At 53.1% G+C, this 23942-nt stretch overlaps 1 protein-coding gene across 2 annotated transcripts in view; it reads right to left on the reverse strand.

Moving 5' to 3' along the window:
- Nucleotides 1-5183: 5183 nt before the first annotated feature.
- Nucleotides 5184-23942, reverse strand: part of DKK3 (dickkopf WNT signaling pathway inhibitor 3) — a 41485-nt gene continuing 22726 nt past the window's right edge. For both annotated transcript variants that reach the window (XM_072969510.1, XM_072969511.1), the window contains exons 5-8: nt 9875-9967; nt 8624-8768; nt 7528-7684; nt 5184-6694 (exon numbers count right to left, since the gene is read on the reverse strand). In XM_072969510.1, coding sequence (XP_072825611.1) covers nt 6475-6694; nt 7528-7684; nt 8624-8768; nt 9875-9967 — 615 coding nt within the window. In that variant the 3' untranslated portion in view covers nt 5184-6474. The remainder of the gene's footprint in view (nt 6695-7527; nt 7685-8623; nt 8769-9874; nt 9968-23942) is intronic.

Consider the following 23942-nt stretch of genomic DNA (forward strand, 5'->3'; position numbering starts at 1 on the left):
TCAATTGTGACCCTGCTCCCTTTGGGTCATGCCAAGATTTTGAAGTTTTTACTGTGGGGCAGATGAGTTTGTGTCACAGGCGTGCCCCGAGAACCAAGTACCTACATTTCTGAGGCAGGTGCAAAAGGTCAGGGGTGCATGCATTCTGGCCAGAGAAGCAAGAGCTCCGGTTTCAGGACCATACCTTATTTGTTTAGCTGGTCTGTACAGTGTTTGTTTGGCTGATCTGTACAGGTTTGCTAGAGGAACATCTGTTTTTCAAACTAAGCAGTGTAAGTAAGGAATAGTAGCCATGAGTAGATAAAAATAGTGAGAGAAGGAGCCCTACACGACTACAGTGCTTGGTGATCTCTTTTGTAGTGGAATGGAAAGTACTTTAAAATTCTGAGGAAACGTGGGTGAGCTGTGCCACAGCTAGAAAACAGTCAAGCTACTGCTTGCCAGGCTGCACTGTTAGGAATGGTATCTAGGCTGAGAGAGGAGAGAGCTGCCCCAACATGGCCCCAAGATGAGGCATGCACAGCATCAGAGTGCTGCAGCGTGATCACTAAATCTGGAAGTGGCCTGTGAGTGTATGGAACACACAGAACCTTTCATTCTGGTTCACTTGCTAATATCTCCTTTTCAACTGGCTACTGTAGTTCTCCTTGTGAATTTTGTCCCTTTGTTTAGCAACAAGATGCTAACCAACTCTTGCACTTATGACTTGCAAATTGTAGTCAAGAATATATGGAAGAGACCATGTGAATTAGCAAGTTTTTGCTTGCTAAATGAAAGTATTCCATTAAACAACTATGTGTAATTTTTGCAAAACAGAAACAATATTTTGGTCACTAGCAGTCAGAAGCTTTATAAGGCCACAAGTCTTTAAGTCAAATGCAAAATTGTGTGTGGATATGGTTATCTAGAGGGCTAGTAAATTTTTTTTTTTAAATCAGGTTTGCAAAGGGGTTCGTGGCCCAAATAAAGCTTGTAGCTACCTAGGCTTAGTGTTCAAGATGCTCCTTCAATGTCGTTTATGTGGGGAAAAGGGCGCTATGATACTCTGATTAGATGTTTTAATTTTCAAAAATTGGCTTTCAGAAACAAGAACACTTGACAAAATTGAGAGTGCATTAAATCATGTGTGACCATTTAGAGAAGAATGAAACAATCACTAGGGGCCAAGCGAGGAGGGCAAAAAAGCACTGGGGAGGGATGTTCTGCCCCTTCCCCGAGATAGCACCACCACCTTCCTCCCATCACCTGCTAACCTGCCCAGGAGAAGCTGATCTTCTGATTGGTCAGTCTGGGAGTTTACCAGGCTGGGGAATTATTGGTGGACCCAATAGTCTTGCTTAAACGTAGGTTCCATGCTCCCCTCCTGCTTTCTTTCCTCCCAGCCTGCCCCTTCCTCTGGTATAGAGGGCACACTTAATGTTCAGCATTTTGCAGTGTTTAAAGTAACCCGTTTAAGAAGTATCACCTTGTTGAGATACAAATAGCAGTGGTTCTGTTTTTCTAGTAACTCTGCCAACTGTGTTTTGGCGAATGCAGTTTCCCACTGGAAGCAAACTCTCTTCAAGGTCTTGTGCAACCCTATAACTTTTAATTCACTTTGCATTATTCAAACAATCTGATCTTGTTAAAAGTTTTTCAGTCATTTGATTTCAGAGCTCTTCCCCCCACCACCCACAGTGCCTACTGGATGTGCTTGGAGAAGGTAGAAGGCTGTGGTCAGAGATCTCCCCACTGGCTCTTTCTGCACCAGCTCTATGAATGATGGAAGAGGTAAGGAACTAGGGAAAAGAGCAGCTTCCTGCTGGGTGGTGCTGGTGAGGTTACTGTCCCCCTTTGCCTGATCACCATTAACTCATAGAAGGTAAACACCCTACAGGTCCTAACAGCCAAGCACTCAACTCCTAACAGCATTGGTGGTCCCTTATAAAACTTGACTATCCTTTCCTAATTTCCTGCTGGCGAGAGACATTCCTGTGAAATGTGTACCACTTTATCCCAGGCTGCACTGGTCCCTGCCAAGTCTTCAGCCCTTAGTTTCCTGTTTCTTCCCTGCCTACACGTCTGGAGTTGTGGGTGCAATAGTAATCCATCTTCTTTGCCTCTGCCTTCCCCTGCCTCGCTACTCCATCCAGTCATCTGTTCCTGATGCTCCTCCTGTATTAGTCCTGCAGCTTCTACACAGTCATCCCCTCTTTGAAATGTCAATAGCTCCCATACAAAGTTTATGAGTATTTCTCTAGAAGTTCCTCCTGTAGGTTTTAGCCAAAGGAAAAAGTCTAGTTTCCCCCCTCCCTCCTTTAGAGTAAGTCTAATTCCCACCCCACTCCACCCCCCAGGAAAATAACCTGTCTTCCAAACCCTGACCTCCCAAAAGGGGACTTCTTACCACCTCTATTTGTATAGGGCAATTGAGCTGCTGCTGCTGCAGGCCCACCTCTTAGCAAGCCCTGCATGGAGGTGCCCAGCTGCACAGCTGCTGGCTCTCTGGCCTTAGGAACCCAGTCTGGCTACTAAAACAATCTCTAATGGAGTTGCACCTCCTGACTACCTGAGGGGGACGCACAGCCCACAGGACTACTGACTGCCCTTGGTCCCACTCTTCCCTCCACCGCAGCCGCCCCCTGGCTTCCCTCCAGCGCTCATCCTTCTGCCTGCACCCCTTTCTCCTGACTGTGGCAAAAGCCCAAAGAACCAGAGGCTAGAAAAGCCAGACCCTGGGAGGGGTAACAAGAGGGAGCAGGAACAGAACAGGAAGAGGGGACCCTGGGGGGAGTCGGCGGCAATTATTTTTGTCCCATCGCACTCCTCTTCCGGTTCAGTCTAAGGCTATGTGGGTGGACGGGACCGCCACTCATCTGTGCGGAAGGTGGGGCCCGGACTCTGAGCCAGCACCACACGCCCAAACACTTCATTTTCTAATCTTGCTTTCCCACTGAGGGTGAGAAAAGGGGTGGGTTAGGATTCATAAAGCTGCACTTTGTTCCCCTTTTGACTATTGTTTCTGGTTTCAAATTTATCGTGTTAATGGTTTATTTTAGAAGGAGTTCAGAAGTAATTGACAGCAGGACTACTTTCCTCAGCACCATCGAGGACTCGGACGTTTATCCTGTGGTAAGTAGTACAGTGGCCCTTCGAAGATGCCCATGTCCTAAACCCCAGACCCTGTGACTATTTACCTTAAATGGCAAAAGCGACTGCAGATGTGATGGTTAAGGATTTTGACGTGGGACGCTTATTCTGGATCATCTATGAATCCTTAGAAGCGGAAAACTTCCCAGCTGCAGTGAGATGGCACCAAAAGACCCTGTTACTGCTAGCTTTGAAGATGAAGGGGGCATGAGCCAAGGAACGGGAGCAACCTCTAGAAGCTAGAAAGGACAAGGGTATGGTTTCTCCCCCAGAGCCTCCAAGAGGAAGAAGCCCTGCTGACAGCCTTGACCTTCATAGCATGACCCCAGGGTGGGCTGCAGCGCCAATGTCACATCCGCAACACCTGTGCTCAAAGGCAGGCAGCCCGGGAAGGGGTGGAGGGTGGGGACATACTTTCCTGTATGCCTCTTTCTTTTGGTCACTCAGGTAAAAAAAAAAATCTTTCCCAGAAGCTCTTTGGCAACCTTCCCCCTTACATTTCCTGGGCCAGAAGTGGGTCACATGGCCATCTCTAGCTCAGGGGGTGCTAGGAAAGCAAGTGTCCAGCTTTTCCAGCCTCTGTGATGGTGGGAGGACAGAGGAAGATGGCTGGGGTTAGCTGTGGCTTCCTTGGCAGGAACCCTGGGTTCCGGGAAGGGCAGGCAGGAAGATTGTAGTACCAAACCCATCTAACCCTTACCACACTCCTAGAGTCGTGAGGCGAGGAGGCATACCAGCTACTCTATGTGTGAATTTCAGCCAAGAATTTTGCCAAGCCTCTCATGTTCTTCCATTTTTGTGGCTATGATGAGAAAGTGGAGCAAAATAACATACCTGTATATAAGCTCCATGAAGAAGGGACCTCGTTTTATCTCATGTACCACTGTCTCCCTGGCACCTAATATAGGGCCTGACATATGGTAGGTACTAATAAAAAATTTTTTTTAATGGGGATTGAACCCAGGACCTTGTGCATGCTAAGCATGCACTCTACCAATGAGTTATTTTCTTCCCCCCTTAATACATTTTTTTAAATAATTTTTAGCCTTTTCTCCAAATACTTGCTCAAATTTAACTGGCCTTTCCAGCCACTGTGAATTACTTGCAATTTCCCCTAGAACCATCCCTCCCTGCCCCTCCCTCCGCCTGTGACCCAGAATACCCTTTCCTAGTCCTTCTGGTCCTCCTGATAAACTATCAAGCATCTTCACAAGCCAGTTCCCATGCCAGCTCTCCCAGGCCGCATGCACCTTTGAGGCTCCCATAACACTCTGTTCAGATATTGGGGTGACTCCTTTCTTTCTGTGCTGCATTTAGTGTATCTCCCTCACTCGGCTGCAGAGACCCTAACTGGATCCACTTGGCGCCCCCGGCCCTGCCCCACACGTAGCACGGCACCTGGTCCTGAGCAGGCTCTTATCAAGCATCTGTTGAGTAATAAGGCTGCAGGGTGGTCCTGATGGTTTTTGATACTGAAAAGAGAACAGCTCTATATTCGGTCTTTATCATTTTTTTTTTATATCCAGGGCATACTGTACTAGATACTGTTTTTTGCTTCTAGCTCTATTAATCTTTTTGAGTCTCCATTTCTTCATCAGTGAAAATACTCATAGAGTCAATGCAGACTGAGTTAACACGGGCAGACTGCCTGACCTGGTACCTATCACCTTCATGCATGGCAGCTTTACTGTTAAGAGTACGGCCCCTCAAGATCTTAGTTTGGCCCAGAACTGCATTTGCTGACAGTCTTATTGACTAATTACCACCCAAAAAATGGTTAACATTTCTAAAACATTTTGATGCTAAAAGAGGTATGCTTCAGTTGTCTGGAAAATTCGCTTTATGGAAGAGGTTTTCTCTTTTGGACAATGCCAGTTATTTCTATTTTACTTTCTCTGGCTGACAGGGCTTTATATTTATTCAAAGTCAAAAGGGAAAAAGAAGTCCAAGAACTACAAAAGAGCAGGTTAAGTGATTTATGCTTGATTTCTAAATGCAACGTATGTGTCTATACATAATTTAAAACTCAAAGAAAGCATGCTTATACAAGTGTGTGTGACTTTAACATTTAATAACTCTGGATGAATACATGATGGAAACACTCCATGGCACCTGAAAATAACATTTATGGAACAGCATACAATTCAGTGCTCTCAGCTTGGGTATTACAACCGTATTTCACAGAGCCTTACTTGGTTTGATTTTCTCCATGGAGTTGATAATGGTCTTCAGTTGCTGGTAAGTGATTTTGCAAATTTCATTTATACTCCTGGACCTACAATTACCTAAGTTCTATTTCTGGCAAGTTAACGTACACATCATGCTCCAGTCAAGTACCTTCAAAGTTACCGATAAAGCACTGCCACAGGAGAGTGTCCCCACTAGAATGATGGCCACCCTGCGCACTGGGGAGAACACTGTATTGCTAACAGAAGTTTAATCTTCCAGGGGTGTGTGAACTTTGACCTTAGTTCCAGATATGCCTCAAAAAAAGAAAAATCTCAGCCTTCCTCCTCATAGCAGGTACTTTCAGGTACTTTTGGTGGCACCAAGGCTGGTGGGGAGCAGTGGGGAGAGCACTGGGCTTGGAATCACACCTGGTGAAATCCTGCTCTGGTCTTCACTTGCTGTGTGCCTCGGGCAAGCAACTTGACATCTCTGAGCCTCCAACGTCCTGACAGACGGAGAGACTTATTCCCCCCTCCACCAGGCTGTGGTAAGAGGACGTAAAGCTGCCACCCTGGCACGGAGGTAGGAGCTGAGTAACACTGCTGAAAGGATGAATGCAGGCGACGGGCGGTGAGCAGGACATTTCCCCAGCAGCCGCTGAGGGCAGCGCCCGCCTGTACCCATGGAGGGGCCGGCACAAAAAATTCATCTGTTGCATTTTTGCAGGTTTATGTTTGCAAAGCAGGGCATTCTTCCCCACGTGTTTGAGTCAGCATTTCCCCAAACCCATCCTGGGGGAAATTCTGCATCCTTTTCCATGCCCTCCCCTCCAAGGATTCTCGAGGTGAGCGATGTTGAACAAAATGAAACGTGCCATCTGCCAACTAGCAGAGGCAAAGCAGCCAGTAATTTGGACCAGTTTAGCAGCCCTGTTCTGCCTTCAGCCTCCCACACTGCGGTCTTCCCCAGGCACCAGAACTGTGATGCAAGGTGTACAGGCTAGGGCTTGGGGGGTGGCAGGACAAGGGTGCAGTCCCTCATGGTGTTTCAAGCCAGAGGGAAATGTACTGGAAAGAGGCTGTGGAAAGAAGCCTGGTGAGCCCATACCTCGGGACACAGCTGGGGAAATAAATTAGCTACTTCTATTGCACGTCTACCCACAGGACAGGCCTGCATCTAAATCTCCTCTCCCTCCAGCAGCTCAGAGGCAGCCCCAGGCTCCCCAAGAGCCATTTCCACCGACAGGCTCCTCTCCAGGTTCTCCAGCTCCTGGCGCACCTCCTCCAGGAAGTCACCATCTGTGTACTCGTCAGGGGCCCCTCTGGGCACCAGGCTCTCTCCGTCTTCGTCACGGCCCCCGACGAAGGTGGGCTTACACACGTACACCAGGCTGTGGCTGTGGAGGGACAGGGCTGCGGCTCAGCCGAGGCCCATGTCTCCCCAGGGAGGCAAGGCCCAGGCTCGAAGCTAAGGCACGGCCTCTGCCACTGTCCCCCATCTCACTTTCACAGAACCTCCTGACATCTCAAGAGTCCTCTTCAAACAGATGCTCAGGAGAATGTGTTCAAAGGGCAGCCCCCTCACATCTAGCTGCAGGGCTGTCCCCCTGTGTCTGGGCCTCTCAGCAGCCCTGAGCACTCTGGGGTCTGACAGTGCCCTGCCCACCTAGGCCTCCAGCCTGGAGCAGCCCCTAGGGGAGCCTTGGGCCCCAGGCCCAGGGTTCTGTCCAGCCACCCAGCCACCCTGGATTCTGCTGGCAGAGAGGGCGGAGTAGCGGCTGCTGAGGGATCCAGGGACACTTGCGCAGAGAAATGCACCTCGGCCCAGGCCTGGCGCATCAGTGTCTCTCTGCAGCCTCTGCTCCATTGGCTCTGCCCTCCCCTTGGGGGCCCCTCTGCTGGCTTCCCTCCTACCTCTCTGAAGGCACCGGCTGCCGCCTTCTCTGCTGCTCTCTCATTGTGATGGGCTTGGGCTCCTTCCACACCCAATCTTTGTCAAGTTCATCTACTCAGGAGGCTTCAACCTGCTTCTAGATGGACCCAAATCCATGCCCCTGGCCACACCTCCCGAACCTCAGTCCTACAGTCCCTCAATCTGGAAGACCCAAGGACACCTCAAACTGTATCTATCTTAAATCCACATCTCCCCACCGCTCCTGCTCCTGGCTCCCCACTGGGCAGTGCCTCATCTGCTCTCGGCCCCCAGGAGGAAGGACAGGTGAGACCTCACCTGTGGGGCTGGCAGAGGAGGCCACTGGCACATGGGCATCGGTCCAAAGCCCCATCGGGCTCCAGCTCCCAGGTGATGAGGTCCAGAAGCCGGCTGGCAGGGTCATGGCAGAGCTCACCCTCCACGGGGAGGGGTGTGCACACAGGAAACAACAGACCTAGAAGCAGCAAGAGTCACCCACTGTGCGCCCAGCACCAGGCAAGCAGGCACCAGGGAGGGAGCAGAGAAATGGGGTGCAGCCTCCCACCTTCCCCCCTGAACCCCAACGTGGAGGTTAGAGTTGAAGAGGTGGAGTGACGGGAAATAAGAATGGCAGCATGGGCTCAGGAAGGCATGAGCTGGGAGAGTAGGAGGACTGCCTGGAAGAGGTGGGCTTGTGCTGGGTTTTGAGGCCAGCAATCTGGAGAGATTAAGAATGGAGAAAGGTGTTCAAGGTTGAGCACAGAACCACTAAGGCCTGGGGTTGGGCTAGTGAGAAAGGTTGGGGGTTGGGGAGGGGGCAGTAAGATTCCCAAATAGGCCGAGGAGTAGAGAGAAAAGGACTGGCCGAGGCCTTGGAAGATGGACTGAGGAGTCTAACTGAAGCAACAGGACAGGAGCAACTGCAGCTCCCAGAGGAATGATACCCAGAGAGCCATCTCCTTGAGGAAGACTGCTGGGGCAGCAGGGACCAGGTGGACTAGGGGCCGGGAGAGGAGGCTAAGGGAGGGTTTCAAAAACATTTGTAGATGGGGAGCATGTCTGAGCCGACCTCACCTGGGAGGGGCAGTAGAAGGGAGCCATTCACAGGAAAGTGGACCTGGGCCAGGTGCTACCATGAGGCCTGGAGAATGAGGGGAGTGGGGTGGGGAGGGGTGTTCCTCTCTCCTTGGGCTCATGCCTCCTGAAGGAATTTAATTTCTAGGCATCACAGGGAAGGAAAAAAGAAAAAGATGGTCTTCCACCCCAGGCAGAGGCTGTGGGGCTGGGACATACCCATGAGCACTGGGGGACTCTGCCTAGGAAAAGGTGTGGTTGGCATGGACAGGGCCCCGGGAGGCCCAGTGGTGGAGCCTGGGATAGGGCTTGCCCTGCGCCCAGTGGGGAACACACCCACCTCTCTGGAAGGCACAGCACAGCCCCAGCTGGCAGTCCCTCTGGTTGTCACAGATGGTCCCATTGCCACCTCTGGTGGCTGTTTTGGTGCAGTGACCCCAGACGCACAGCTGGTCTCCACAGCACTCACTATCCCGGGTGCAGAGCTGCAGAGGGAGGGGAAACACACTAGCCAGCCAGCTCACGGACCGCGGGGAACCCAGCCTGCCCCGACTCCAGGAAGCCTGGAGATAGCGCAGGTGGGCTAACCCACATCCTCCCATTACAGACAGGAGAAAACCAACCTCCTACACCTGGGGGGCTCTAAGGGAAGTCAGGGCGGTGGAGATGGCAGCTGGGCAGGTGAGATGGAAAAATGGCACCTGGGGGAGTCCCACACAGCTTGAGATTTTACAAAGGATGGTTGCATCTTCACGGTTCCCCCATGGACTTGGGCCTTGCCTCCCTTTTATTAGGTCCCTAATTAAAGGTCAGGAAGGAAGATGGCCTATGGCCTCCAGACGCAGACAGCAGCCTGATTCTCATCAGCTGATTAAATTAAGGCCCAGGAAGCCACGTGAATGGGGGAGGGCCCTGGGTGCCACAGGCCTGGAGTCGCACATGGGGAGCAGTGGCACCGGGATGCCAGGAGCTGCCTAACCACAGGTATGGCTGGGTAGGCAGTACGAAGCCTTCTATTTTCCTAACTTGTTATCGCCTTAATAGTGAAAAGGACAAGAAAATTCTATGAGCCTACATGGCTTTGTCCAAAACCTCTGCTGGATGGAGGGAGAGTCTCCTCCCCGCCTTTCTGCTTCTCTGTGGAATCGCCATATGGGACGTGCTCTGACTTCTTCTGGGGCCTCCTTCTGCCCTCTCTGAGAGACTGGGAGAAAGATCTGGGCAGTGGGCAGCAGGCCGGGAGGGAAAAGGCTGCCCCATCCCTGCCTGAGGTTCTGCTGTGGTGTCCTGGCTGTGTCTACTAGGATGGTCCTTCCCAGGGGAAGGGACAGGGTGGGGCCTCTGCCCTCCCACTCCATCTCTGTTATCCATGAGGCAGGCATTAAGGCCAGAGGTCACTGGGCAGGTGAGGTGGCAGCAGGTCTGCAGGTGGCTTCCTAGTCACCCCAGGAGTCACCCCCTTGGGCACCATGCATGGAGGCTTCCAGGAAGTCCAGCTGAGAACTGTGGGCTGCTGGTATTCTCCCAAGCCCCTTATTCTGGGCCCCCATGGCCCTGGTGCTGCATCCCTGGGGCCCCTGGGCACACTCACTGTCTGCTGGTCCCGGCATGGCTGGCAGGAGTACTCGAAGCTGGCAAACTGGCAGTACCTGCCCGGCCCGCAGTCCTCATCAATGATGCACTCCTGGGAGGAGAAGGGGGTGGAGGAGCAGCTTCATCAGTGAGAGGCAGACCAGCTGACCCACGGTGCCCTGGAAGGGCCGAGCCCCACTTCACCCCACAGTCTTGGCCCCCAGGGACAGCCTCCAGACCCCCTCACTTCCCAGCCCACCCGGCTCTCTTCAGCATCCACTCCCCCAAGGCTGGCAGGGCCCTCATCTACCCAGCATGTCCAGGCTTCTGCCCAGCAGGATGCCACACCCATGCACACAGTCGCCTCTGTGTGCAGCCCTCCCCCTCACACACCCGGGCCATTCTTCAACACAGAGCAGATGGATTTAATAAGAAGAGCTAATGAGCTTCAGGCGGGGCCGGCTGCACAGGAGGGGCTGGAGTCCAGGCCTAGCAGGCCGGGCTGACAGGGAGGGAAAAGGGCTGCAGAGCTGTGCAGCTGAGCGGCAGCAAGGGGGCCTGCTGAGGGCCTGGTCTGGGGTCCAGGGCTGCCAGACACAGGCAGCTGCCAACTTGGAAACCGGAGGAGGGCGCGGCTGGCGCTCAGCCCTCCAGCAAAGTTGACAGCCCTGCTCAGCTGGAGAAATGGGGGACAGAGGGAGGGAAGTGGTCTGTCCATCCTGAGGTCCACAAGAGGGAGGCCACTGTGGCCGGGCCACGATCACAGCAGGGCTGCTTCGGCGCCAGACCTGCTGTCGGCTCAGGCCCGGGACTGGCAGCTTCAGAGGGAAAGAGGGCTGGAGAGGCGGGAGGCACGACAGCCCCTGCCGGTGCCAGCGCCGGCGGGCTGCACACCCCGAGCTGCCTCGTGCTCCCACTGCAGGCAGCAGGAAGGGATTACTTTCCTGGAAACCGAGGCTCAGAGAGGCCAAGGGGCCGCTCAAGATAGTACAGCTAGTCTGGGGCAGGGGTTTCTCTCCACCACCGGCCCTTGGCTGAAAGGGCTCCAGGCGTGGCCGTCAGAGACACAAGGATGAGAAAGCCTCTCCTGAGGCAGGTGTTCTGGGGCCTCAGAGCAAACCTTCTGGGAGGATCTCAGGGAGGGAGGACCTGGGCAAGCTCCATCCTGAAAGCAAGTGTGGAGCCAGACCCAGTGAGGCCTGGCTGGGCAGGCCCCCGCCTAAGGGGCCCCAGCTGTCCCCACCTCTGCTCTGTGAGCTGAGGCCCCAGTGCTACTGAATATGGACAGGAGACTGTAAATGGGGTCTCCAGGGACCCCTGGGGCCAGAGCATGGGTGTAGGCCTGGGGGTCAGCAGGGAGGCTCTGGCTAGGCAGCCTAGGGAACAAATCTCTGTCCCTGGGAAGTGGCTGGTGTCCCTTAGCCAGCACTGCAAGCCTGAGAAGATGAGCATTTGATTCAGGGCAGCTGCAGCCTTGGCCTCTGCACAGGATTGTTGTAACCCCAGCCTGGCACTGCCCCCTAGCCTGGCACACCTCAGAGCACAGGTCATGTTCTGCTCATCAAGCAAGGCTCGCCCAGCCAGGAAGACCATTGGTCCCTCCAGACACCACTGGTCCCACTGGACACCACCCGCCCCTCTGAGGATGACAGGGGGCCAACCTGAAGACGTGGGACAGGTCACCCCCAAGTGCCAGGCTCTGTGCTCACCAGGGGCTCCAGAAGGAACCAGGGCTGGCACCCAGAATAACTGAAAAGTAATTTAAACCTCTACTATAACTTCTCAAAAAGTTTCAAAGTGTAACTGAACAGGACCCTATGGGGCCTTCCTGGGACAGGTACCCCCACCCCCAACCCCACCCCGTGTTTCCTGCCTCTTGTTTGTAGAAAAGCTTTAGCCTCCTAGGCATTCCCCGAGTTCCAAAGAAAAAACTTAATCAGAGAAGTGAGAAAATGCAGAGCCGAAGGAAAATAGAAAATGGTCAAGCAAGACAAAATAATACTGGTTTAGCTATTAAGCAAGTAAAGGACCTTTAGTTCCTCTGAAGGGCTATAGCTCTTATTCTGAGGCATAGCCTTGAGCTGTTTTGCAAATATGGAAATCCCCACCAAGTGGAAGAAGTTAACTGTATGCTGACCATAAGCATGAAGACCCCAGGTCTGTTGTAACCAGAAGGTTGATGATGTTGGCTCCTGATTACTTCACCACCAACCAATCAGAAAAATGTCTATGAGCTAATCATGCACTGGGCAACCCTCTCCCTCACCCTGCCTTCAGAAGCCTTCCCTCAGAGCCACGGGGGAGTTTGGGGCTTGTGACCATTAGCCACCCGTTCTCCCTGCAGTGAACGCTGCACTTTGCTTCCCCACAACCTGCTGTCAGTAGATTGGCGTTACTGCGCGCTGGTGAGCAGATTCAAGTTTGGTTTCAAAAGAAGAGCATCTTGCCCAACACCCTGCAAAATGACCAAAAATTGCTCTTCCTTGTGTCTCCCCAAAGTCCCACTCCATCCCAGCCCAGCTGCCCCTCCCGCAGCTCTGCCCTCGGCTTCCATCACCATGGCAGGCACAGCAGCTCAGCAAGCAGAGTCTGCCCTCCCGAAAGGAGTGGATCTCGTCCCTGTCCCAAGCCAGCAACCCTGAAAAGTCAGGGTGCCACCATCGCCGTTCTCATCGGCAAGAAAACTGAGTCTTGGGGGCTGAGCTGGGGCCAGGCACTCAGTCTGTTTGCCCCCAGAGTCCATAATGGCCTGAAAAGCCCACGGGGCTGTAAGTAAAGCACTCAGCCACCACGCCTTCCTGGACACAGACAATTCAGCCAGTTCAGCCGGAAGCATCCTGGCGTTTCTTCCAAAATAGAACAGCCAGAGCACGGGTGGGAGGGCCCACAGGCATCAAGTCCTTTCTCTGAGCCCAGTCAGGTATAGAAGCAGTGGGATGCAGACAGGAGTATGAGAAAGCCCTTGCCCTCAAGGAATTTATCATTCAGTTGAAAAAAATAAAAAAGGGTGAGGGCATCACAGCAGAAAAGAAGGTGAAGAGAATGACCAGACAACTTATAGACAGAGAAACTGTCTCTTCACTCAGAAAAGATGTTCAACCTGACCAATATCAAGAAAATGAGCTTAAAAGAGCAGGATACCGTGTTTTCACTTAGAAGAGACACAAGAACTTTGATACTATCTGCAGTAGGCAGAATACCAGCCCTGCTCCAAAATGTCGATACCCCCTCCTTCCTGGAAGCTGCGGACGTGCCATGTTACACGGCAGGGGACAGTAAAGTCACAGGTGGGAATAAGGGTGCTAATCAGCTGACCTGACTTAAGGAGAGATGCCTGGATTATCCAGGGGCACCCAGTGTAATCATAAGGGGCTTCACAGACGGAAGGGAGTAGCGGAGTCAGCGTCAGAACGACGACACTTACCCCTCCGCACCACCCTCCCACCCTAGTCATCCAGACTTCTCTGGCATTGAAAACACAAGGGCCACGGGCCAAGAATCAGTATTTCTCCCAGAGCTTCCAGAAGAAGCACAGCCCTGCCAACACTTTGATTTCAATCCAGTGAGACTCCTGTTGGATTTCTGACTTAAAGAGCTGTAAGATAATACATCTGCATTGTTTTGATAAGTGCTGGAGAGGGTGTGGAGAAAAGGGAACCCTCCTACGCTGTTGGTGGGAATGTAATTTGGTGCAGCCATTAGGGAAAACAGTAAGGAGATTCCTTAAAAAACTAAAAACAGAGCTACTGTATGACCCAGCAATCCCACTCCTGGGCATATATCCAGAGGGAACTCTAATTCGAAAAGACACATGCACCCCAGTGTTCACTGCAGCACTATATATAATAGCCAAGACTTGGAAACAACCTAAATGTCCATTGACAGATGACTGGATAAAGAAGTTGTGGTATATTTGCACAATGGATTACTACTCAGCCATAAAAAAGAATAAAAAATGCCATTTGCAGCAACATATATGGACCTGGAGATCGTCATTCTAAGTGAAGTAAGCCAGAAAGAGAAAGAAAAATACCATATGATATCACTCATAGTGGAATCTAAAACACACACACACACACGCACACATGAACTGACATACAAAACAGAAACAGACTCAGACACAGAAAACAAACTTATGGTTACCTGGGGAGAAAAGGAGTGAGAAGGGATAAGCTGGGTGTTTGAGATTTGCAGATACTAACTACTATATATACAATAGATAAACAAGTTTATACTGTACAGCACAGGGAACTATACTTAATATCTTGTAGTAACCTATAATGAAAAAGAATATGAAAAGGAATATGTGTACATATATGTATGATTGAAACATTATGCTGGACACCAGAAATTGACACAACATTGTAAACTGACTATACTTCAATTAAAAAAAAAAGGTAGGGAGAGAGTAGCATTCTCAGACAAAATCAAGACACTTAATAAACTTTGAATTTCAGATAAAAATTTTCAGAATGCTTTCTGCTTAATTTTTCGTTGTGTTTAAACCACTAAATATGCAGTAATTTGTTACAGCAGCAATAGGAAACCAGTATAATTACCCAGTGTTGGTAGGGACTTGAGGAGCATTACCAGATGGTAATTTGGGGAAATTTAAATTGAGGTACATGTTCTTTGAAGGCAATTGATCAGCATCTATCCAAAATGTAAATGCATAGAGCCACTGGCCCAGTCATTCCCGTTTCAGGTGGCGATCCTCAGAAACACTTGTCCATACATGCAAATTGCCAAGTGCAGGGATGTTTTGGGCTACATTGGTATAATATTTATAATCCACGAATAGTGGAAATGTCCAATAAGAGGGAACTGATTAAATTATTGTACAATCATTTCATGGGAAAATGGCACCAGGGAGACACGAAAAAGAATGAGGTAGTTCTTTGCATCATGATGTTTACAATCCACCAGTAAGTAAAATGAGCGAGTGGAAGAAGCCTGTAGTCCCACTTCTGTAAAGCAGAACTACACGTGCGACATGTGCCTGGGCCCAGCACGGCGCCTGGCACGTAGGGGCACCAACGGAGCTGTGTTGAGTGGGTGAAACCCCTTGTACGTCACTAGTGCTGGTGCAGGGCTAACAAATGATTTTGTTGTTATGAGCAATGATTTGGGAACCAAAGCAAGAAAATACGCATGTTCTATTATTTCGGCTTCTCATTCCCCAAGAATTCTGTAGACCTGAGACTTTTCACTACACACATCCTCTTCCAGATCTTTAAATACAAAGGTACGTGTTAAGACCCCCTGCCGTGCACAGTTTTCCACAAAGACAAGAGCACATCCATCCTCAGGAATATCTCCCTTCCCCTCAGCTGACCCCTGCGCAGAACAAAGCGTTCCCTGCGAAGCCACCGTGAAGCAATTATTTTTTTTTCTAGATATGGAAAAATTTTCAGCATGGAACCTTGCCAAACAATTTTAAAAACTCCAAATACACTAACGCGATGGTTTCCTTTGCCAGCATGTTTCTGCTTCCTGCAGGAGCTCTGGCAGGTTAGCTCAGCATGACTGCCCCCCAAGAAAGCCTCGTGCTTCTGTGCTAACAGTCTGCCAGCTCGTGTGCTGTGGACGCGCATCCCCAGCACATCCCCAGATGGGCTCTTTGAGAGCTGTGATCATACCAGAAACCCAGCAACTCCAAAGCGTGAAGAAACCCTAAGGCCAAACAAAAGAGCACGAACTGACTCCTGGTCTGGCCACCTCGTGGCTGTGGCCTCTCTCACGGGGCTGCGGTGCTGAGTCCGCTTTCTGAACGGTGGCCAGAGCAACAGAGCGCGGGGCGTCCCACCTCTGTCTAGTGCCCCATTTCCCCGGGAAGCCCCCTGCCAGGGGCCTGCTGTCAGCAGAAAGGCAAGTCTAAACAACAGAGGCTCATGTCTCCAGCAACAACTCTCCATCTCTACCCCTGCCAGCACTTGGCGCTTTCAAATCTAGTCCTGACCTGTCTCCATCCAGAGAGTGTCACCAACTATGGGCAGCTGCCCGGACGCCCATAGGAGTGAAGTCCCTGGGCAGGGTGACCTCTCACTGTATGAAGACCAGGCTCTCCATACGGTAAGGCTGTTAGTTCGGGGCCTTTCTCAAGGACCCCTCAGTAGTAGGGGACAGGGTCCCTCCTTTCCTGGTGTTAGAGACCTACGAACAGGTCAGGTCCTCTCACCTTAACCTGAAATGAATGGGTGGGTAGGGAGGACATGGTGCCCCCTGAGCAGAGCCTGGCCTGGAGTTGAGAAATGCCAGATTTCATTCTTTTCAATAATTCCAGCTGCTCTCACTTGTGCTCAACAGACATGTTCACATTTGGGCAGAGGTTTTAAAGGAGTCCCAGCACCCAGCTGGACACAAGAGGGCCGAGGAGGTGAGCTCTGCAGTGAGAGGCCTGGGAGCGGGGAGAGAGGCTTGGCTGCATCCCCATCTAAAGGGCCGTGGAGGTCCTGGGTTCAAGGTACCTCTCCGACCACTGGGATAGAAGGAGGGACACCCCTGAGGTGAAATTAAAGATGTGGAATGTTGGGGTCACCTGAACACCGCAGAGCAGGTGGGGTGAGGTGCTGGGATGAGATGGCAAGCTGGGCGTCCCCGGGGCAGAGCCTCCCACAGCCCTGCTCCCCAGCATCCCGACACCCAGCCCCAGCCAGGCGGGGCCACTGCAGCCGCCACTCAGCACCAGTCCTCTCGAATGCCCCCATCACAGGCCTTATTGTCCACACTTCACATATGTGGAAACTGAGATTTAAGTGAAAGATCTGCCCCGAGTCGCCGGGGGAGAGGTGGAGTCATGAGTCCACGCCAGTGGGTCTGACCCTAAACATAACATCTCCCGGCTCCTCCTCGGAAGATAGAGTTTCTCTCTCTCTTCAGTGCTAACCGGTCTCCTGTCCCTCAGCCCCAGCTTAGCAGAGCCCGCCTGGGAATAGGGCCCCGGGCCCCACACACCCCTGGAGACAGCAGGCAGGAACTCAAGGCCAAGGCTATGGCCTGCGGGCGTCTGGGCCTCAAATGCCACTTACTGCCGAGGCTTCTCCAATCCTGGCCACTGCCTGTCTGTCCTGCTCCTCCCTCCCATCCTGGCGGGGAGGCTGACAATCAGCCTAGAGGCGCCTGTCAGGGCTGAAGCCATTCAGAAGATCGGGTCCCTGTTGTTCTGAGGACGTGCTATATTTAGAACATCACTCTGCTCAGACGAGGGTGGGGAGGTGGGGCTGGCGGGGACCACGCTGGAGACCTGGCAGGATGCTGGGCCTGGAAATGGCCTTGGTGCTTCGACACAATCATGAAATAGTGGAAAACGGCAAAGGAGCCATTCTACGTCTTTGATTTTCCATCTCAGAGTTTATCAGAGGTGGCAAAGGAAGGGGGAGAAAACGAGACCGAACTGGCAAGGCTTTCCACGGCTTCTGCGTGGGCGAGGGGGGCTCGGCTTCTCGGTGGCCCTTCTGTGGCCACACCGCGCTTCCCACACTGGCTGGGGCATGCCACCCACAGTCCCCGGGAACCCAGACATTCTTGTACTGTGAGGCCCAAAGGAGGAGGCCACCGCCTGGGCCCTGCCGGGCCTGGGCTGTCCACAGCCTCCTCTCCAGCCCAGGGCTCTGAGAACATCTTCAGGGAGACAAGCCAGGAACACAAAACAGAGGCCGAGGGCCCTCCGCCTGCCGGCCCGCAGGGCGGTGCACACTGCAGGTGGGGGAGAGGGCACCGCTCGGGCTTTCCTCTGCCCTCTCTGACCCTCACGGCCGCCAGGAGGTCAGCCGCTGACTTCACATCCCCTAGGGTGTGCCTGGCGCAGAGCTGCCATTCAGTAAAAGAATAAAGAACGAACGAATAGACGGACAGATGAACCATTGATCAATCTCCATTTTGCAGATAAGGAAACTGAGGCTCAGAACCCAAAGTCACCAGTGGAGCTGGAAGTGCTAAGAGGTAAACCCAAGTCCATCAGACTCCCAGGCCGAGGTGCCCTCCTGCCACTGCACTCCGCTGCCTCCAACTGCCCAGGTACGGGTTGAATTACGCTCCCCACACCCACCCCCAATTCGTAAGTTGAAGCCCCAATCCCTCGTATCTCAGCATATTTAGAAATAGGGTCATGCAGGTGTAAGTGACCAGGGTGGGCCCTAGTCCAGTGTGCCTGGCACCCCAGGGAGCGGGCAGACTGGGTGCAGCAAGGAGAAGGGGGAGTCAGGAGGCCTCCGGAGGAGGCTGGGAGCTGCCAGCTCTGCCTCCAAGGGAGGGCAGGGTCCCTGGGCTAGGCCTCTGGTGTAGGTACCCGGAGGGCAGGAGAGGAACTGAGGGAGAGTGGCAGGCGGCCTCCCCTCCCTTCTACAGGGTTTCCAAGTCACCTTCCCCATTCCATTCCTCGGAGTCCTGTTTTGAACTTAAGACCAGGCCAATTGCAGAACCCTGTGAGACTCATGCACGTATGTCTTGAACACAGCAGGGCGCCCCCAGCCTCTCCTGGACGCTGCCCTGGAAACTGCGCCAGCTCAGGGCAGGCAGAGGCCACAAACCTCACCCAGCCTCTGGCCTGACCCACGATGCACAGATCACCCTGTGGAAAACCCCGGCTGGAGCCAGGGGCCGATGCCAGCTGTCACTCTCCTGAAGCCCAACACCTGCAAAGGCCTGGGGCTCGGGGTCTGCTCCCGCCAGTCTCCCCCCGAGACACACAGGCCGCAGAAGGAGGATGCACCCAGCCGCACTCAGCACACCAGGTGTAGAGAACAGCCCTTCCAGGCCCTCAGCACCCAGACCCCTGAGGAAACAGTCCTGCAGTTCTCCTCTGCTTCCGCCCCAGACCCAGGGCCCTCTGGGGAGACCTTCACACACACAGGTCTTCAGGATGGAGAGGGGGTGCCCCGGACAACAGCCTGTTCCACTGCCGGGCCAGAGACTGCCAGCCCCACACTCACGGAACTTTCCAGCACATTCTTTCAGCCTGAGTGATATTTCTTCTGGAAAATCATACCCATATTTAACTCCAAAGGAAACTTCCTCCCGGGCCCGAATTGTCTCTGACCAACTGAGTGCTGTCACCGACCTGGGTTAGAAGCAGTGGAGGGAGCCCTCTCCATCCTTTCCCCATCCATGTTTCCCAGGCTTTGGGTCTGTGGGGCCCTCACCCTCATTCCGACAGCAGATCGTGGGGTGGGGTGGAGCCATGGGGCCTCCCCCGGGTCTGACCTTCATCAAACACTTATAGGACACAGTGCTCCATCCGCAAAAGGTACCTGCCATTCAAGTCATCAGGAGTCTAATCATAATTGCTCTGAAAGCGGCCCCAGCAGAGGGCCCTGGTGACGGATGAGGCTGGACTAATTCAATCAATGCCAAATCACAGGAGACAGGCGGCCCTCCAGGCCCGGGGAACAGCTAGACTGCATCTGTGCTAGTGGCATAATAACATGGTGTGACAAGGGAGGAGGTGGAAAAAAACAGGCGTGTCCCCCGTGACCTGAGGGAAGGGGGCCTGGGGTTCCGTCACCAGGGAACTCTCTGCTCTGCCTGCACCAGGCAGCTCCTGGAGCCAGACACTGCCCCCAAGTATTGCCCTCCCCTGCCTGGAATTCTCTCTCAGCCAGCAACCCTCAGACAAGCACCTGGCTCCCCAGGACCCTGACACCAGATAGCGGGAGTCCTGACTCCAGATGGGGCCCCAACATTCCTGCCTCTGGAAAAAGATGCTCCTCACCCCTGCAAACTCATAACCTACCCATCAGTGAAGTCTGAGTTCAGTCAGCAAGAGGGCCAAGCGCGTCCAGGGTCTGGCTCTGCGGGGCTCGGGGTCCTGGACTCTAGCAAATTTACCCAGGTTGTGAGGCCCTCACCCTGAGGACACTACCTTGTAGCTCATCATCTTTCCACCTTCCCTGTCAACCGTTTGCTGAGTCCAATCTCCGCACGGCACACAGGGCCCTTTGTGGTCAGTTCCTAACCTGTTTTCCAGTCCAACTTCCTGACCCCTCCCCCAAAGCCCAGTTCTGGTCCCTGCTTCTAGAATGCCCTCATATCCCGCTCAGACAACTCATCTTTAAGGAGCCTCCTTAATGACTTCCCTGACTCTCCCCAGTGGGCAGAGAGGGTTTGTCTTGGTACCCCTGGCCTTCAGTATCCACCCCAGTGAACACCGAGTGAGGAGAGAAATACATTTGGACTCCAAAGATCACAGGCATTTATAAGAATGGCCTAGACTCACAGTGGGAAAATTAAGGTACAGGTTGGGGGGCTTCAAGTGTCTGTAATTGCTTTTCCCTCTGAGGGGACACCGTCCAGCAGCAGCCAAGGTGATCAGTGGCTGGTTGGTCATAGGTGTCTCAAGGTGGGACCTGCTTCAATTCCTAAAGCCCCCCGAGACCTTTCATTGAGTCACTGGCCTCTTCTGACCAGAGCAGTTAACGCATCTTTGGATTGTTTCTAGAGATTGGAAGTGAGAGGGACTGAAAGGACAGTCCCTCAACCATCCCATCCACCCTAGGAGAGCACTTAGCTCACTTGGTGATGCTGCGTGACTTTCAAGGCTGGGTCATGAGAGGCAACACGGCTTTGGCTTGACTCTCTCCCTCTTCAGATGCTCACCCTCTGAACCAAGGCTCCAGTCTGGGAGGAAGCCAGGGCTCCACGGAGAGGCTGCAACACCAGCGAACGGCCAGAAGCATGCGTGTGAAAAGCCTCTGGATGACTCCAGCCTCAGCCACTGAGTCATCCGGCTTCAAGTCGGAGCTCTCAGATCTTGGAGCAGAGGCGAACCATCCCACTGTACCTTGTCCAAATCCTTCGCCCTAATCCAGGAGCATAGCAATGTGTGTTTTACATCACTGAGGTTGGAGTAACGGACAGCCAGTGCACAGTGCATCCCAAACTTGCCCTTGGCCTTGCCAGTCTTTCCACCTGGCACCTTGAAGGTGGTGATTTTGTGGCTCCGTGGGCATGGGGTGCCTACATGGGCTCACTCCCCTGCCTGCAGGCCGACAGGAAGCATGGCAGACTGTGTCCTCAGCAATCTTGGGCAGTCATTCAGAGCAAGGAGGCCAGTCCACAAGCCTCTGCTCGGTGGCCTGCTCGGTGGCTGATTTCATGAATTCTCTCACCTCCACTTTGACTCTCTCTGGCTTTGGCCAGGCTGTGACCTCCTTGATCTTCTTGGCTGCTCTCCAAGCCAGACAGGTTTGATGTCATTTTCCTTGGCTGGACATCTCCCCTCCCTGTTCAGGAGTCTGGCAGAGCTAGGAGTCCAGTGAATCCAAGTGGGTTTTCATAAAACAGCAATCCTTGTTGATGGTGAGCCTAGAGTCAGCTGCTGCCGGTGCCTCTTGTGGTCCTGGCTGGTCTCCGAGGTGGAGCACCCTCAGTCCCCAGCTTGACGCCCTGGTGCTGGGAGGCAAGTCCATGGCGATGGTCTTTACAATTTCTCTTTAACAAAGACATTCTGAGCAATGAATGGTGGCATCAGAAGCAATGCCTGGGGCGTGATGGCGGGTCCTCCAGGGTTGTGCTGTGTCTGAGGAGACAGGAGCACTCCTCGACTCCACTGAGTCAGGGGCCTGGAAGCAGACACGGGAAGAGCTGCCTTCAGAGAACTGTGACCAGCCCTCCTTGAGGGGAGGGGACGGCCTGCCCAGGGAGAGGGATCTGGGTGTCATGGAAGGTCTCTGAGGAGCCGGCTCTAGGAAGTCATGACAGGGGTGTCTACAGGAAGGAGTGTCTTGGTTCTTGTTTCCACAAGCTTCTCAGCACTTGGTCCAAAGGGAAGCCTCTGCTTCACCCCTCCTGGCCTCTCACCCACAACCTTAGCTGTGGTGGGCAAATCTTCGTCACCTTCCTCTTCCTCCTTTCCTGGTTCAGGGATGGAGGAGCCGTGTGGCTCACATCTCACGGATGTTCTGCATCCTCTTGCCTCGAGTTCTACCAGGGCTTCGTCCCTGTTTGTGACACCTGCAACCAGCATCAGAGGTCCCCTCAGTGCTGGCATCTGCCCCAGAAAAGTGATGTTCAGCCGTGAAGGGCAGCAGAGCCAAGGCCATGAAGAGGTGTCCTGGGCCTTTATGCTTCTGTGACCAGGGGAGGCCAGGGCCAGGGCCAGTCACAGGCCAGGGTGATGCTCCCACGTGACTGTGGTGGGCAGGGTCCCATCAGGGCCTGTGAGGGCCGCAGATTCATGTCCCCACCCTCAGACAACTCCTCACACAGACCCTACTGAATCCACCTTACTTTCGAACAAAGCAATTACAAGGGTTAAACCTAATCGCAGTCACACCCTCGGGCTGCGCCCGGCTAAGCCTGGTGCGGGCTGTGTGACTCGGGAAGAGCAGTGCGGGGGATGAAGCAGGGACAGAATAGGTTTCAGGGAGAGGGTACCAGTGTCTGCCTCGGTTTTGCAGTAATTATGCTAAGCAGGTTCTGACAATGTTTTATTGCTGTTACATTTTGATTCTATTTAAGACTCTCCCTCTGCCACTGGGGAGGGATGGAGTTTCTCTGTATTTACTCAGTTGGTCTCTTCTAACTCTGCACGTCAGTCAGTGAGCTGACTCGGCCTAACCTAACCCCTTCACTTTGTTTTTCCTTTGCCTTGAGAAGAAAGTCCTGAGTGTGTCCAGTCCCTTCACACTCTTGGCCCTTGGAGAGGATGCCTGTCCCAGATCGGGTGTCTCAGAGGAGAGCTCTCTGAGGCTCCGCCCCGAGGCACCTGTGCTGGAGGGAACTGGAGGGGCTGAAGACAGCTCACCTTTCTCTTCTCTGCTCACCCTGGGGGCTCCGGGCTGAGTCTTCGGTGGGGCGGGTGAAGACTTCTCTGGGGAAGAGCAGACTCCGGGGTGTGTGTGACTCTTTCCAACACACCAGAACCCTCCAGCGGGGTGTCCAGTCTGCGTCTTCAAGCTGAGCCACTGGTGAAACCATCCGCAGGGGGAGAGGCCAGGAGACACTTCAGGAGGGAGCTCAGGCTGCCGAGCCCAGCCAGGGGCTCAGGTCCCCCAGAGGAAGATCAGCACCCGCCAGGGGCTCCGAGCTGCGGGAGTCTGCAGACGCCCCACTTGGCCCACCCAGGGTCAGACAGCAGGTCTGGGACCACCTGCACACTCCTACTTGGAGATGGACCCTAACCCTGCATTTCCAAGAGCCTCTGGGAGCAGGTGATCAGGATTTGTTCAAACTTCAGTTTCCTGCAAATGAGTCTGCACAGTCCTTAGGATCCAAACCACCTGCAGGGAGGCTGGCGGTACTCGGGGCCTGGGGGTCAGGCCCCGCCAACAATGGGGTGGGTGGGAGGTGTCTGCTCCAGGGAATGCAACAGACAGAGCTCGTTCAACAGCCTCCCCCTTGCCGGGGAGGCCACATCTAAATCTGAACGACAGTGTGGGCACTGGCCACCAGCCTTCTCTTAAAACAGGGGTCTTAAACTTTTTCACACCATGAGCTTCTATGGCAGCTTAATGAAGGCTGCGGACCCCTTCTCAGACCCCTTCCTGGAATAATGCATTAAGTGAGCAAAGGAAAACACAGATTACAAAGGACAATGACTGCACTGAAATACAGTGATCAAAATGTGTTGAGATACAGGGTTTTATGGGCTTCTTCACCAACACTCTGAGCAGTAAAATCTACCGGCCAGTCTGACAATGACCTTAACTTCTAAGTAGCGTAAATGCTGTTTGAAGTCATCAGCAACAGAGGCCAGAAGGCACGAAAACACCCGCGGTGGCTGTCGGAACGAGGGCAATGCCAGTGAGCCTGTGGCTGGTCGCCTGCTTTCAAGGTTGAAGCAAATGCCACCCTGATTTAAAAGCTGGTGAAAATAAAGGTGTGTTTCCTTCCCCAAGAGTTCTCTTCAGGTGACAAAGGTGACACTAATGGAGATCCAAGGTTAAGGACCACTGCTTTAGTGTCTCCCATCCAGCACCCTCTCTGAAAAATAAGAATTCCTTCAACTTCCTTTAAAAAAAATAGAAAAAGAAAATGGAAAGCCATAGGAAACAAAAACAGAGTTGTTTCCCTCCATAAAGAAAAAAAGGCACGTCCCCAGAGGACTGCCAGGCCCCTGGGTGGGGAAGCGGCCGGGCAGGCACCCTGAG

The sequence above is a fragment of the Vicugna pacos genome, chromosome 10 (assembly GCF_048564905.1).
Source record: "Vicugna pacos chromosome 10, VicPac4, whole genome shotgun sequence".
NCBI lineage: Eukaryota > Metazoa > Chordata > Mammalia > Artiodactyla > Camelidae > Vicugna > Vicugna pacos.